Source organism: Malaclemys terrapin, chromosome 21, assembly GCF_027887155.1.
Source record: "Malaclemys terrapin pileata isolate rMalTer1 chromosome 21, rMalTer1.hap1, whole genome shotgun sequence".
Taxonomy (NCBI): domain Eukaryota; kingdom Metazoa; phylum Chordata; order Testudines; family Emydidae; genus Malaclemys; species Malaclemys terrapin.
The window spans coordinates 17,390,780-17,407,427 of record NC_071525.1 but is presented as its reverse complement, the minus strand read 5'-3'; the positions used below and the strand labels follow the sequence as shown (position 1 = coordinate 17,407,427).

General features: G+C 52.8%; 1 protein-coding gene across 1 annotated transcript; it reads left to right on the top strand.

Annotated features, from left to right (window-relative positions):
* Nucleotides 1-4,003: 4,003 nt before the first annotated feature.
* Nucleotides 4,004-5,032, top strand: LOC128827410 (free fatty acid receptor 2-like). The gene has a single exon (XM_054011263.1). It carries the CDS (start codon nt 4,004-4,006, stop codon nt 5,030-5,032), a length of 1,029 nt encoding a protein of 342 aa, XP_053867238.1.
* The last annotated feature ends 11,616 nt before the right edge of the window (nt 5,033-16,648 follow it).

The following is a 16,648-nucleotide window of genomic DNA, read 5'->3' as shown; positions in this document are numbered from 1 at the left end:
AACAATTCACATATGGGGGGGGGGCCCAGCACTGGGATGGGGAGATGCCAGTCAGGATGTGGGGCGTAGTCATTAAATCCCCCACAGAATGGGTCCTCCCGACAGCAGCTCCATTACCAAGGGTTCTGGGAACGGAACCATCAGGTCCGATCCACTCATTGTTCCATGTCTTGCTACCACATCTCAGCAGCGAGACAAGCTGGGAGGGGATGTGGGTTTCCCTCCGTTAAGGAGAGCGGAGGAACTGACAGTTTCTAACTGCAGGAGGACACGACTCTTGGAGAGATGTTCTGGCTGGCGCATACACCCAGCCCTGTTCCTAGAACCCAGGAACCCTGGCTCCCAGCCCCCTGCTCTGATCACTAGATCCCACTCCCCACCCAGAATCAGGGATAGCTCCCTGCTCTAACCCACTAGACCACCCCCCTGTAATTGGTAGGGGAGCAAGGGACTGGTCGGGCTCAGACACTGGTTTATTTTGTGGAAGAGGCTGATTAACTTCACGTTAATGGCTCAGTGGGTAGATGGGGGAGCCAGGACTCCTGGGTTCTCTCCTTAGCTCTGGGAGGGGTGTGGGGTCTAGTGGGGTGAGTGGAGCTGAAAGATCAAGAATCCTGGGTTGTATTTCCTAGTTCTGTGCATTGACTCCTTATCCCTTATATTAACCACAAAATCACCCCTGAGAATCAGGGATAGAACCCAGGAGTCCTGGCTCCCAGCACTCCCCACTCCAATCCACTAGACCTCACGCCCCTCCCAGAGGTGGGGATAGAACCCAGGAGTCTTGGGTCCCAGAACCCTCCCCCTGCCCCCGCTCTGACCAGTAGACTCCACTCCGCTCCACCTTTGATAATATTTATGAAAATTTCCCTAACAACCGCTTCCATGTTGTCCAAGCCGCCCACTTGGCCCCCACCCCACCACAGCCATTTCCTGTGTGTTTGCTTACACGATCTCATGCATCCTACGTCCTCCGATCTTTCTGGCGCTGCCCCCCGCCCCATCTGCTCCTGCCCCTGGCTAAACAGGAAACCGAGCTAAATAAATACAGGAGTCGGCTACATCAATTCCAGCCATATGTCTAGTGTCAGCTAATGGAACGGGAGCCTGGAGATTGCTCGCATGGCTATGGGTAAGGAGGGTTGTAAGCGAGGACCCCTGGATTCTATCTGCATGACTGGGAGGGGAGTGGGATCTAGTGGGTTAGGGCAGGGGGGCTGGAGCCAGTATTTCTGGGGTCTATCTCCAGGCCGGGTAGGGTGTGATGGATGCAACGGGTTCTCCCCCCCCAGGATGCCACCTGGAAATGGGGTACCACTGAGCCCCCTGACCCGCCAGCATAGGCTCCCTCTCACACTGCACTGCTGTGACAAGCTACAAAGCCCTCCAGCCTGCACTTTCACCACCATGTATACAGGTAGGGACACACCCAGCTACTCAGGCACCCACCCTCTCTGGAGTATAAACCCAAAATTATACAGTCTTGCGCTGCACAGGGGACTGTACAGCGTAAGCTCATAAAATTCGCCCCCTCCCTCAATGTGGAGAGGAATATTCAACAACCTTTGCCCCTGAGCCATGATTCCCCCACATTGGTTTAGATAAAGCAAAAGTAAGTGTATTGACTACAAAAGATAGATTTGAAGTGATTATAAGGAATAGCAAACAGATCAAAGGAGATGACCTAGCAAATAAACAAAAAAACGCAAACTAAGCTTAATATACTAAATAGATTGGATCTGAGTAGCAGATTCTCACCCTAAGAGATGATACGAGCAGGCCGCAGATTCTAAATGGACAAGCTGCACTTGCTTTACAGCTTGGAATCTCCGCCTAGCACTCCTCCTTCTTGGAACAGATACATGATTAATATTCATAACTTCAGATACAAAAATGATACATGCATACAAATAGGACCATCATATTCAGCAAATTATAACTTTTCCAATGCATCTTGTGACAGTCAGCAGCGACACCTCCCCTAACAGCTAGCAGCCTTTATGGCAGCCAGTGGGCATTAGGGAAAAACAGACACCTCACGTACACAGTAGCCTAAACATTTAAACTGTCTTCCCTTCTCTGCCTTAAGGCAGTGGGAGCTGGTCCCAAACCTGTTCTCACAGACCAAATAGCAGAAGTGCAGGGCTTGTTAACCACCAAGCAAATGTTAACACAACCAGGGCCTGTGTTTAAGTGTGTATAAAAAATCTGGGTTTTTGTATGAGTTAGAGTTTTTGTGCTCAGGTGCAAAGCTCTCCTTTCCTTTGCAGAATAAAGCAACCTCTTCCTTATCCAGCTGTCTGGCTGTTATTGGCTCTCAGCTAGGTGGACCCGATATTTCGGTAACAATCTCTCATGACCCATCTTGAATAAAATGCATCATAATTATGCCATAATCATATCATAATATTACTGTGAAGAATATGGGGTGCAGTGTCACAACGGGATCCCTGGGGTGCAACCCGGAACTCAGGTACCACTAAGACCTGTTAGGGTCCACCAGTCACGGCTCCCATGCACACTGTGATGCTGTGACAAGCTACAAACCTCTGGCAGGTACTGGACTTACACAGCCATCCACAGGCAGGGACGCACCCCTCTTAGTTACATGAATGCTGCCCTCGGGTACTCATGAACCAACAACAGAGAGGCTCCAGCCCAATTCCCCCCAGCTCCCCAGCCTAGGACCCCAGACCTGTACCGTCCTGCCATGGTCAGAAGCCTGAGCAGTGTCAGTTCTTTGCCCAGCCCGTCCCCCTCGCCCCTGGAGAGGACATGCACACGCCTTTTGTTAACTGAGCTAAGATTTCCAAGCATTTCAAGCCAAATTCATTGTTTTAGATAAAGTATAACACAGATTCATTAACTGCAGATAGATAGAGTTTAAGTGATTATAAGTGGTAGGTATAAAAAGCAGTAATAGTTTACCAAAGAGAACAAAATAAGCGTGCAATCTAAGGCCTTGGCTACACTGGCAATTCACAGCGCTGCACTTGCTGCGCTCAGGGGTGTGAAAAAACACCCCCTGTGAGCACAGCAAGTGCAGTGCTGTAAAGCACCAGTGTAATCAGCGCCTGCAGCGCTGCACGCTCACTCGCAGCGCTGCAAGCTATTCCCCTCGGAGAGGTGGAGTACTTGCAGCGCTGTGAGACAGCTTTTGCTGCCGCGGCAGCGCTGTGAATCCGCGAGTGTAGCCAAGGCCATAATCTTAAACCTCTAAGACACTAGGCCGTATTTAGATCTAGCAGTTTTCTCCACTCAATGGATGTTACAGTTCACAATACACAGGTTTCTCCTTTGTCTCCTCTGCTGAAGTTCTCTCTCTTCTCAGAGTCCTTGTGGCTTGCAGCGTAGGTGGGGGAGGAGAAAAGGCCAAGCCATGCAGCCTCTGTCTCTTAATACCAAGACCCGTCCTGATGGGCTTTGCTGAGTCACAGTGACCAAGTAAATCCCCCATTGTGTGGTGCTTCTGCAACTGTCATTGAATTGTAAATCCCTTGATTGCAACTCCCCTGTTGATGAATGGCCGGTGAACGCCCACCTGGGCGGGGGTCACCACCCTTGTAGGAAGGACTCTCAAACTTACAACATATTTCACTGACAACCATACAACAAAATCTTATAACTTCATGCACACTAACGATACACATATTTGGAAAGAACAACAGGTTTCAGCAGATCATGACCTTTCATATGATATCTCACATGCATTCTTTGTATCACACATAACATAATCATGTGACATTGGTGAATATGGGATTCCAGGGTGTTGCTTTGGGGTACAGAGTGCCACAGAGGGGAGTGGGATCTAGTGGGTTGGAGCAAGGGGGCTGGAGCCAGGACTTCTGGGATCTAGGGAGTGGGATCTAGTGGGTTGGAGGAGGAGGGGGCTGGAGCCAGGACTCCCGGGTTCTATCCCCAGCCCAGGGACAGTAGTGGAGTCTAGTGGGTTGGAGGAGGAGGGGGGCTGGCTACCAGGACTCCTGGGTTCCTTTGGCAACTGATGAGCCCATTCTCCTCTGTAGGAGCCAAGAAGATGAGTTTGAACGTTTCCATCCCGCTGGTTCTCGCTGTCTACATCTTCACCTTCCTGACCAGCCTCCCGTCCAACCTTCTGGCCTTCTACACCTTCCTGATGAAGGTCTGCCAGAAACCCACCCCCGTCGACATCCTTCTCCTCAACCTCACCGTCTCCGACATCTTCCTCCTCATCTTGCTCCCCTTCAAGATGGTGGAGGCTGCCTCAGGCATGGAGTGGCTCTTGCCCCATTTCCTCTGCCCACTCACCAACTACTTGTACTTCAATAGCATCTACCTCAGCTCCTTCTTCCTCATGGCCATCAGCGTTGATCGCTACCTGGGGGTGGCCTTTCCCATCAAGTACAAGCTCCGGCGCCGTCCAGCTTATGCTGTTGCCACCTCTGTGGTCTTCTGGGTGGTGGTCTTTGCCCACTGCAGCATCGTCTACATTGTCCAATACAAGATCCTGAGCCCCAATGGGACCACAACCTCCAATAGCACGTCCCACTGCTATGAACATTTCTCCCCTATGCAGCTCCAGATCCTGCTCCCTGTCCGGCTAGAGTTTTTCTTCGTCCTCTTCTGCCTCCCCTTCACCGTCACCATCTTTTGCTACATCAACTTCGTCTGCATCCTGGTGGCCCTGCCCAAGATCCCAGCCCAGAGGAAGCAGCGGGCCGTGGGTCTGGCTCTGGCCACCTTGTTCAACTTCATAGTCTGCTTCGCTCCCTACAACCTGTCCCACGTGGTGGGCTTTGTCCAGAATGAGAGCCCCTCCTGGAGGGTGTACGTTCTTCTCCTCAGCACCCTCAATGCCGCCTTGGACCCCGCCATCTTCTACTTCTCCTCCACTGCCGTCCAAAGGGCCTTCACCAACTGCCTGACTAGCCTGTGGCACAAACTCATCACCATCATGGCCTGGTGCCATCTCCCCTGCTTGATTCGCTGCGGGGAAGGGGGCAGAGAGGTAGAGGTGACCAGTGAGATGGAGGCTGAGGAGTTGATGACTTGACTTCCTGGATGAGACCGACTCTCTGCTTCCTCCGCAGATCCTTCCTTGTCCCATGCTCTGCAGAAGCAAGAGATCCTGCACTTGAGTTAGGTGTGACGGGTTCCCCCTGCCTGGAACTGGGGTACCACTGAGCCCTCTGACCCACCAACCTCTCACACTGTGTTGCTGTGACAAGCTACCAAACCTGCCAGCCTGCACTTTCGCGAGCATACATACTGGTAGGAACGCACCCAGCGGCAGTTACAAGCAGCTCTCTGACCAGCCCCTGCATGAGAAAGCTACTCCCAGCTCCTCAGGCACGCACCCTCCACTGAAGTATAAACCCAAAATTATACCGTCTTGTGCTGCACAGGGAACTGTACAGCGTAAGCTCATAAAATTTGCCCCCTCCCTCAGTGTGGAGAGGAATATGCAACAGCCTTTTGCCCCTGAGTTATGATTCCCACACACTGGTTTAGATAAAGCAAAAACAAGTTTATTAACTACAAAAGATAGATTCTAAATGATTAGAAGGGATAGCAAACAGATCAAAGCAGATTTCCTAGCAAATAAACAAAGAAACACAAACTAAGCTTAATATGAGTAGCAGTCTCTCACCCTAAGAGATGATACAAGCAGGCTGCAGATTCTTAAGGGGCAAGATGCACTGGCTTACAGCTTGGAATCCCCAGGTGTTTCATTCACAGGCTAAAAATCCCTTTAGCCTGGGTCCAGCACTTCCCCCAGTTCAGTCTTTGTTCCTCAGATGTTTTCAGGAGTCTTTTTGCGTGGGGAGTGAAGAACCCCAGATGTCACTCCCTGCTTTATATAGCTTTTGCATAAGGCGGGAACCCTTTGTTCCCAAAGCTTGGTTCCCATGCCTGGTCAATGGAAAAACAGTGTCATCCCAAAATGGAGTCTAGAGACATGCCATCACATCCCATGGCCTTGTAGAGTCATAGCAGCCATGACTCAGAGGCTGTTTGTAATGTTCTCCCCAGGTGGGAGATAAGCTTCTCCTAAGGCCTATTGTTTTTTCCTCATTGCCCTGAATAGGCCCTTCCCCACCCACTATCTAGACTGAAAACATCTTGTCTGGTGGGTGTTACCCAGGTGTAACTAAATTTGAAATACAGATACATGATTCAGAGTCATAACTTCAGATACAAAAATGATACATGCATACAAATAGGACATTCATATTCAACAAATCATAACTTTTCCAATGACACTTCGCATGACTCATCTTGCATAAAATACATTATAATTATGTCGTAATCATATCATAATATCACTGCGAGAAATATGGGCCGCAGTGCCACACCGAGGACGGCATCTTCTGTCCTTCCCTGCACCTCCCGAGAGGGCCGTAGGCCTTCCGTAGACACCATCATGCAGCAGGGCTTGGAGTCGGTGCCCAACTTCCACAAGGCTTTGGCCTACTTGAGCTTCAGAGTCATTGGCCAAACTTGCACAGGGGTTTGGCCGACCATGGTGTCACCATTTGCTGCTGCTGGGCCATGAGCAAGACTGGGTTTACGATGATATCAATGGTGCCGGGCCCACCCTCAGAAAGAGCCCTGGCACCTGTGCCCCCCTGCTGCACCCCGAGGCCCCACCCCCGCTTGGCCTCTTCCCCCCAAACCCCTGCTCCCTGTGCGCTCCTCTCCACCCCCTCCCCCACTCCTCACTCCCTGCTCGCTCCTCTCCATCCCCTGTGCCCCATGCGAGCGACAGGCGGGGCCTCGAGGGCAAGAGGCTGAGCAGGGGCGGGGCTTTGGGGCAGAACGAGACCAGGTGCTGGGGTCTAGAAAAGATTCATCTGGGCCTGGCCACGAGCGGTTGGCCAAGCGCCTCCCAGACTTCAGCCTACTTCAGCTTTGCAGTGGGAGGCCCAACTTCTGCAAGGATCCCTCTCAGTGTCAGGGTCGCCATAGCATCAAGGGCCTTCCTTTGCCGCTGCTGGTTCACAAGTGAAACATAGACCGATTTCAACTGGAGGGTCCCTCCAGCGCCCTCCACCCACTCTGGGTCTTTCCTTCTCCATGGTTGGGCCCACGGGCAAACAAGCTACTATGGGCTGTAACTGCAAGGGGGGAACCAAGTGGGGGTTGCTTGAGGGAGGGCAAACAGTCTGGGCTGAGCTTGTCCCATTTCAGGGAAACCATTTAGTGGCAGATGAACAAGGACCAGGCTCCGTGAGCCCCGAGTTTGCCCTTGTTGAGCTATGGAGAGCTCCTCCTCCTTGGCCACTAGTAGTAGTGTGTGTTGGCCTCTGTGGAAATGTAGTTACCGCCTCGGTGGGACTGGAACGCAAAAGGCTGCAGCCCAGCACCCTACTGCTTGAGCTAAAGTAGCAGTGCCGTGTGTTGGCGGCAGTAGTAAGACTGTTATCCGCCATGTGGATGGGAAGGATTTGGACTCTGGACCTTCACCATCAACTCGCAGCCCTCTATGCCAGTGGAAGGGCCGGCGCCACTTGGTAGCAGCAGTGGGAACAGGCTGTTATTAATTAGGATTTGAACGCAGGACTTCCAGCACCACAGTGAAGGGCTCACGTGATCTAAAGGCAGAGTGCCTTTTGCAGCGGTAGTAGGGCTGTTATCCTGCAGGTGGGTGGAGGATGGGAGATTAGCAGGCACACGTACAATGGACACTGGTCCTTGCGGGTCCGGATGTAGAGCTGAGATCTCCCTCTCGCAAGGTCCTGCACATCCTCCCTTCGCTGGTGAATCTGGCACCCTCCAGGGGCAGTGGCTTTAGCTATGTATTAAACAAAGTTATTGATTTATTACCCAACTGAGATTATATTCTTATTCTTCAGGTCTAGTGGAGTGGGGTCTATGGGTTAGAGTCGGAGGCACTGGGGACCTGGGTTCTATCCATGGGAGGGGACCATGGCTAGGAAGTAGGACACACACACATTGTCACTGGCGACTTTTAATTAACTGCAGGGTGTGAATCTAGCACCGCAGGTGAGCAAATAGCGTCTCTGTGGCGCCGATATTAACCAGGGGTTAATGGATAACTGGGCCGGGCAGGGCCTGGGGCAGCTTGGTGATCTCGCATGTACAGCTGGAGGAACCACTGGCTTCCAGGCCATGGGACACCCCTTCCCTGGATCTTCCGCAGAGCAGGAACCCACTCACACAGTCCCCTGTACACACAAACTGTAAGTGTAACTGTAACAAAGCAGCCTTTGGCGGGACAAATTGCTTAGAGCAGGGCAGTCACCGCCCACGGCTGGGGGTCCTTTGCACACCAAGGCAAACCAAACCAGCCAAACAGAGAAGACTTGGGTTTTACCCCACTGGCTAACCAGAAGTCACACAAGCAATTCCCTCAGACACTCCAATTTCCCAGTATCACCACCAGTGCCGCTCCTTATGGGGATGACTGGTTATGAAAACCAACACCCCAGTAAAAGAGAAAAGGTTCTCCTGATCCCAGAGGACCAAGCCCCAGACCCAGGTCAATATATAAGTCAAATCTTACCTACAAATCACACTGTTGCCAAGCCTTTAGAATCTAAAATCTAAAGGTTTATTCATAAAAAGAAAGAAATATAGATGAGAGTTAAAATTGGTTAAATGGAATCAATTACGTACAAAGTAACAGCAACGTTCTTGGTTCCGGCTCGTAGCAGTGATGGAATAAACTGCTGGCTTAAGTTGTCTCCGGAGTACGTCCCCAGCTGGGATGGGTCCTCAGTCCTTTGTTCAGAGCTTCAGTTTGTAGCAAAGTCCCTCTAGAGGTAAGAAGCAGGATTGAGGACAAAATGGAGAAGATGCAGCTGCCTTTGAGAGTCTCTTGCCATGCGGCCTTTCTTTCTTTGTTTCAGGCATTATAGGCTGTGTCAAGTGGGTGGGTCAGAAAGTCTATGACTTTGTCCTCCACCCCCACTGCAAGGAGCTTGGGGGAGGGGAGTGGGACTTGTATGCAACATCTGCCCCTCCCCCCCCGATACACACACACGCTGCACTGGGCTCACCCCATCCCCCCACAGCTCTGCCGATGCTCCCATGTAAGCGAACGATGGGAAGCTCGCTCTGGGCCAGCCCAGGAATCACCCCGACACGGAAGCCAACGTCTATCAGTCTTGCTATCGGCCCTTAGCCTGCCAGATGGCCCTGGAGATTCAGGGCTTATGTGCCGAAGCGCAGGGTAGAAATCCCCAGCTGCAGACGCAGGCAGATTGTAGCCGATTAACCATGGGGCCAGCCAGCATCGTGGCCAGCCATGACTGCTGGGGAGAGCCCCCATCCTCCCCCTGTAGAACAGCACCCCATAGCACCATCAGGGTCATCGGGGCCAGCCCTGGATGCAGGAGGAGATCCCCCACCCCGCCCCTGCAGGACAGGCCCCCCTGGGGTCGGCAGTGAGTTCACCCCACTGAGCGCACACACCGTTCCATACTGCTCTTGGAGCTCATGGTGTGCGAACGTCCCATGGGTGCGTTAGTGTGATGAGATTTTGTATGTCTACACTACCCGCCGGATCGGTGGGCAGCGATCGATCCAGCGGGGATCGATTTATCGTGTCTAGACTAGATGCGATAAATCGACCCCTATGCCCTCTCCCATCGACTCCTGTACTCCAGCGCTGTGAGAGGCACAAGCAGAGTCGACAGGGGAGCGGCAGCAGTCGACTCACCGCGGTGAAGACACCACTGTAAATCGATCTAAGTACGTCGACTTCAGCTACGTGATTCACGGAGCTGAAGTTGCGTAACTTAGATCGATCCCTGCCCCAGTGTAGACCAGGGCTAAGATGTGGGGTGTCACAGATGCAGTCAATCTGTCTTCTATAACTTGAACACTTAGAAATGCATCTACTGGCCTATCCCTGACATCAAGATAACGTACACAATGACTTAATACTTGATTCCCATTTGCATCGGTGCATTCATCAGCCATGTATGCAAATTTTTTGAATGTGGTGAGAGAGTTCTTCACTTTTTCAAGTGTTGAGTCTTTCACTGTGGCACCACATGCTTCTAGCCAGTCAGCTGAGTTTCTTGCAGAAAGATAGTGAGCATTTGGTGGTCTTGTTCGGAACCAGGGTTCAACTTCAGGATGAACAAGTGCCAATGCACTTAACATTGGCCTCCAGTTTGTAGTGTGTGGTATCTCTGGCTTAAATAGAAAGTATGATGCCACAGCCATGTTTGTTCGTATGAACTGTTATGTCTCCAGCATTCTTAACAGTCTCATTAACACGCACCGGTGTTGTCCTTGGTCAGTGGAGACTCAGAGTTCAGAGGTGCTTTCACATGAGTTCGCCTCCCAGGTGGGGGGCAAGAAGGTACCTTGCTCGTTCCTCCAGCTGCTCACTGTTCGCTCTGGCCACTGCTGTTTGTTGTGCCACCGTTCACTCCATCGCTCTGTTGCCAATGGCCCTGCGCCGTCACCTTCTGCTGCCGCTGTGACCTCTGCGAGTTGGTCTCTTGAGGTTCCACCAGCTCTCAGTGATTTCAGCTGAGCTCTCAGTGGGGGAACCTCGCTGCTAGTTCAGGCTGGGCCGTCTCTTCCAAAGAAACACTGGCCCACAGCAAATCTAAGCACTTAGACCTGATTATCAGTGAGTTCAGCTGTAGTGGTCACTTAACAAAATAAAAGACTATCTATGGAGCCTAACCAGCTCTGTCTATAAACAGTGGAGAGGGGCAGGTCAAATAAGTACTTGTGACTCAGGCAGACCATCAAGTAAAACACCTGTCCCCACCCTCTCTCTCTCTCTCTCTCTCTCTCTCTCTCGATGCCCTCAATCAGCACAGGCTAAGTACAGTTCTACTGCCCTTTACTCATACAATAAGAATAAAAACATTTCATTCCCAACCCCCCACATTCAAGTGATTTGTAACCCAACCGCAGCCAAAATCTATCACATGGGCAACACAGCTCTGTTTGCTGGATACCTAGGGAGATCAGGTGTGAATGTAAACACAATCTGGTCCTGAAGCCTTTCCCCCCAGCCCCAGCTCATCACTAGCTGTCAGGGAGAGCTCATTTAGACTTTGCTGACAAATCATCATCTGAAATGATTAGGTTGGCCAACATCACCGACATGCATGCCCTGACATTGTCATAAAAAACAACAGCTGTAGAAGGAAGCTAGTCTATGTTCATACTTTTCAAATCTATGATACTTTTTCAGATACAAGTATTTTATCATACACTTTACATGCTTTTAAAGTGTGTATTAATGTTTCAATTTCAATTCAAATTTCCAAACAATCACTAAATTGGCAACACTGCATGTAACTAGTTCACAAAACTGGGGGGGGGGGTTGAGGAAATTCAGGGGGCGTATAGGGAAATCCCTGAATCCAGCGCAGCCTCTCTTCCAGTGCTCTGTGGTTGAACCACTAGACCCCACTCCCCTCCCGCAACAGGGGAGACAACCCAGAAGTGCTGGCTCCTAGCCCCCCTGCTTTATCCACTACACCCTCCTCCTCTGCTTGAGCCAGGAATAGAACCCAGGAATCCTTGCCCACCGCAGGGTGCAATAGGCGAGTGCAGGGGACACCACACTCGCTCGAAAAGGACCTAGGGGTCACAGTGGATGAGAAGCTGGATATGAGTCAACAGTGTGCTGTTGTTGCCAAGAAGGCTAACGGCATTTTGGGCTGTATAAGTAGGGACATTGCTAGCAGATCGAGGAACGTGATTGTTCCCCTTTATTCGACATTGGTGAGGCCTCATCTGGAGTACTGTGTCCAGTTTTGGGCCCCACACTACAAGAAGGATGTGGAAAAATTGGAAAATGATTAGGGGTCTGGAGCACATGACTTATGAGGAGAGGCTGAGGGAACTGGGATTGTTTAGCCTCCAGAAGAGAAGAATGAGGTGGGATTTGATAGCTGCTTTCAACTACCTAAGGGGGGGTTCCAAAGAGGATGGAGCTCGGCTGTTCTCAGTGGTGGCAGATGACAGAACAAGGAGCAATGGTCTCAAGTTGCAGTGGGGGAGGTCTAGGTTGGATATTAGGAAAAACTTTTTCACTAGGAGGGTGGTGAAGCACTGGAATGGGTTCCCTAGGGAGGTGGTGGAGTCTCCTTCTTTGGAGGTTTTTAAGGCCCGGCTTGACAAAGCCCTGGCTGGGATGATTTAGTTGGGAATTGGTCCTGCTTTGAGCAGGGGGTTGGACTAGATGACCTCCTGAGGTCCCTTCCAACCCTGATATTCTATGATTCTATGATTCGAGGACATGCTGGTTCACACCTCGCACAAGGAAGTAACGATTGTATCTCTCCTCCATTCTGCATGGATTTCTGAGGAGAGGGACCGGTGGGGTTTCCTGGGGCTGTGACAGACCCAGACCAGTGGGGTACAGGAGTCTGGTAGAGGGCAAATATACTGGTCACTGGATGAGTAGTTTTCTGTTCCCTGAGTGACCAGAGCAGGGGCTGCACTAGAGTAATCAGGAACCTGCTAGAACCAGTTAAGGCAGGCAGGCTAATTAGGACACCTGGAGCCAATTAAGAAGAAGCTGCTAGAATCAATTAAGGCAGGCTAATCAGGGCACCTGGGTTTTAAAAGGAGCTCACTTCAGTTTGGGGTGCGAGTGTGAGGAGCTGGGAGCAAGAGGCACAAGGAGCTGAGAGGGTGTGCTGCTGGAAGACTGAGGAGCACAATTATCAGACACCAGGAGAAAGGTCCTGTGGCGAGAATAAGGAAGGGGTTTGGAGGAGGCCATGGGGAAGTAGCCCAGGGAGTTGTAGCTGTCATGCAGGTGTTACAGGAGGCACTATAGACAGCTGCAGTCCACAGGGCCCTGGGCTGGAACCCGGAGTAGAGGGTGGGCCCGGGTTCCCCCCAAACCTCCCAATTGACCTGGACTGTGGGTTCTTCCAGAGCGGAAGGTCTCTGGGCTGCTCCCCAACCCACATGATGACTCTCTGAGGCAAGAAAATCTGCCAATAAGCACAGGACCCACCAAGATAGAGGAGGAACTTTGTCACAGGTGCAGCCACAGACACAACATAACCAGCTGCCTGGGCTACAGAAAACTCACTCCCCAGCCAGGACGCAGGAGACCAGCCACCAGCTCTTCCCTGACACATCGCCTTGGGTGGCTCCAACCCCGGACACCTGGGTTCCAGCCCTTCTGCAGGCTCCGAGCGCACTGGCTGCTGGAGAAGAGGTGAGGATGGGCTCTCTGGCTGCCTGGATCAGGGCTCATCCAGAGGGGAGTGGGGACTAGTGGTTAGGACAGGGGGGCTGGGAGCCAGGACTCCTGGGTTCTATCAGTGGCTCTGGAAGGGAGCAGAGCAGGACTGGAGAGCTGGATTCCTTTCCCAGGCCTGGGAGGTGAGTGGGGTCTGCTGGTTAAAGCTACGGGTCAGGACTCCTGGGTTCTGGTTCCAGCCCTCACTAGAGTGACCGTATTTCCCATGCTGAATATGGGACACCTGGTAAAATTACTCATATTCAAGCAAGTTCAACGGTAATCAACTTTTCAATTTAACATCAAGTTGACTGAGCCCCTGTTAAAAAGAAATACTGGGTAGTTGGATTCTTTTTATTTACCTTCTTATCTTTAAGGCTTTAGGGTTCACAGAGGGGAGGGGTGACACCACTACCACCCCCGCACCCTCCTGACACATGGGGAGTGGTGACACACACACACTCCCATACACCTCTCTCACACAGTGGGGGTGACCGACCGACCCGACCCTCCCTGCCCGGCGCTCTCTGCCCTCCATGCATGGCTGGGCCCCGGGATGGACCTGCCTCTCCTGGTACCTGGCACCACGTCTTCCCAACGCAACGTCACATGCCAGATTTCTGCCAGGGTTCACACCAGAATGTGGCCAGCAGAGGGTTGCAGGGGTGGGGGGAAGGGATGACCCGGTCCACATCTTTGCAGAGCTCATCTCTTCCCCGATCCCCACCGCTCCCATGTGGCTGGAAGCAGCTTGCCCCTTCCTGCCCACACAGTGTCAAAGGGCAGCTGACACCTCCAGGCTGCTGACCACCGACATAACCCAGCTGCCTCCTGGTCCCTGGCCACAGCGCGGGCAGGAAGGGGTTAAGCCCTAAGGATGCACCAGGGCCCAGGGAACCTGACTGCAGGGGCTTCAGCGAACCAGGTGGCTCAGCAGGGGAGGGTGCCTAGGGGACGAAGCGGCCCCGTGCTCCCTGGGGGCAGGACCCAGTGGGGGTGGGGGCAAAGAGGGTGCTAAGCCTGGGGGCTGCTGTGGAACCTGCAGGTTCAGGGAATGAACAGACTAGAAATCGCTTCTCCCCCCCCCACTCTGGAGCTTAGCTGAGGGGCAGAGAGGTTCCCCATGTGCCAGCGCTGTGTGGGGCTTTGACACACGCAGTGCTCAGCTCCTCCTAGCCAGCGCCCTGGACCAGAGGGTCTTGGGCTTTCCCCGGGCGCCGACCCAGCCACAGGCAGCGGGGGAAGGAAGGAGCCTGCCAGCCAGACCGCTGGTGAGCTGAGCACCCCGACCAGGGGCTGGTTCTCTGCACAGCACTGGGAGCGTGACGGGAACTGGTGGGGGAGATATGGAGGAGCAGCGGGGTTGGGGGGATGAAGGGGCAAAGCAGGGAGAGGACAGCGAGAGGGGAAGCCGCTGGTGGGCAAGTGGGTGGTGAGCAGGGATGCGGCCAGCAGCGGGACCCACCAATACTGATGGGGGAAGACAGAAAATACGGGACAATTTGCCCATTTTTAAGAAAAAATCAGGACACCAGCAGGAGGGCTTAAACACGGGACTCTCCCTTTAAAAACGGAACGTCTGGTCACCCCTAGCCCTGACCGTTATGCGTTTTTGCCTTTACCAGTCATGCCCAGGCCTCTGTGCAAAATTTAATTTTGTTTTTGGAAAATTAAAAAACAAACAAGCAACAAAGTAAAAGGGAGATTGCTGGCTCAGCGGACCCCGGGGTTCTAGCCCCAGTGTGGGAGAGGAGTGGGGTATAGTGGTTAGAGCAGTGGGGGCTGGGAGTCAGGACACCTGGGTTCAAGCCCCAGCTCTGACCGGGAGGGGAGTCTAGTCGTTAGAGTAGGGAGCAATGAGCCAGGGCTCCTGGGTTCTATCCCAGATTGGGGGGAGTGCTGTCTAATGGTTAGAGCAGGGGGCTGGGGGGAGCCAGGACACCTGGGTTCTTCCCCCAGCATGGCCATCTCCTCTCCCTGCTCTGACTCTCTGTTCTTCCACCGGTAAAATGAGGGTGAAGATTGATGACCTACTTTTGCAACGTTCTTGCCCTTCACCGGGCAATCAGGGCTGAGCGAAGCCGGCCAGGGGGCTGGGGAGACGGAAATTTGTCTAGCTCAGCTGAGTGAGGGCATGATGGAGACAGGGAGAGGGGAACCCCGAGACAGGAGAACACAACAGTCCACGTACGGGGGGCACCCAGCACTGGGATGGGGAGGTGCCAGTCAAGATGTGGGGCGTGGTCATTAAATCCCCCATAGAATGGGTCCCCCACTCGGAGAAAGAGACTCGAGAGGACGATTCCTTCCCCTCCCTCCCCCGGCAGCTCCATTACCAAGGGTTCTGGGAACGGAACTATCAGGTCCGGTCCGGTTGCGGTTCCATGTCCTGCCACCACATCTCAGCAGCGAGACAAGCTGGGAGGGGATGTGGGTTTCCCTCCACTAAGGAGAGCGAAGGAACTGACGGTTTCTAACTGCAGGAGGGCATGACTCTTGGGGAGAGGTGCTGGCTGGCGCATACACCCAGCCCTGTTCCTAGAACCCAGGAGTCCTGGCTCCCAGCCCCCTGCTCTGATCACTAGACCCCACTCCCCACCCAGAGCCAGGGATAGAACCCAGGAGGCCTGGCTTCCAGCCCCCCACCCACAACCCACTAGACCGCCCCCGGCAATTGGTAGGGGAGCGAGGGACTGGTTGGACTCGGACAGTGCTTTATTAACTTTAGCTTTAATGAGGCTATTTAACGATCAATCCCCACAGCTAGGAGCCAGGAGTAGAGCTACATGTACCCCAGGGAAGGAGGGGCCCATCGCAGCTTGGCATGAGGGCACCCACAGCCTGTCTGGGAATGGCTCAGTGGGTAGAGGGGGGAGCCAGGACTCCTGGGTTCTCTCCCTAGCTCTGGGAGGGGAGTGGGGTCTAGTGGGTTGAGTGGAACCGAAAGGTCAAGAATCCTGTGTTGTATTTCCTAGTTCTGTGCATTGACTCCTTAGTCCTTATTTTAACCAAAAAAATCACCCCTGAGAACCAGGGATAGAACCCAGAAGTCCTGGCTCCCAATCCCCACCCCCCCATTCTGACCACTAGACTCCATTTCCTTCCACCTTTGATATTATTTATGAAAATTTCCCTCTGAGTAACAACCGCTTCCATGTTGTCCGAGCTGCCCACTTGGCCCCCACCCCACCACAGCCATTCCCTGTGTGTTTGCTTACACGATCTCATGCATCCCAGGCCCTCCAATCTCTCTGGCACTGCCCCGCCCCCTTCTGCGCCTGCCCCGGGCTAAACAGGAAACCGAGCTAAATAAATACAGGAGTCGGCTACATAAATTCCAGACATATGTCTAGTGTCAGCTAATGGAAGGGGAGCCCTGAGCTTCCTCGCATGGCTACGGGTAAGGAGGGTTGTAAGCCAGGACTCCTGGGTTCTATCCACATGTTTGGGAGGGGAGTGGGATCTAGT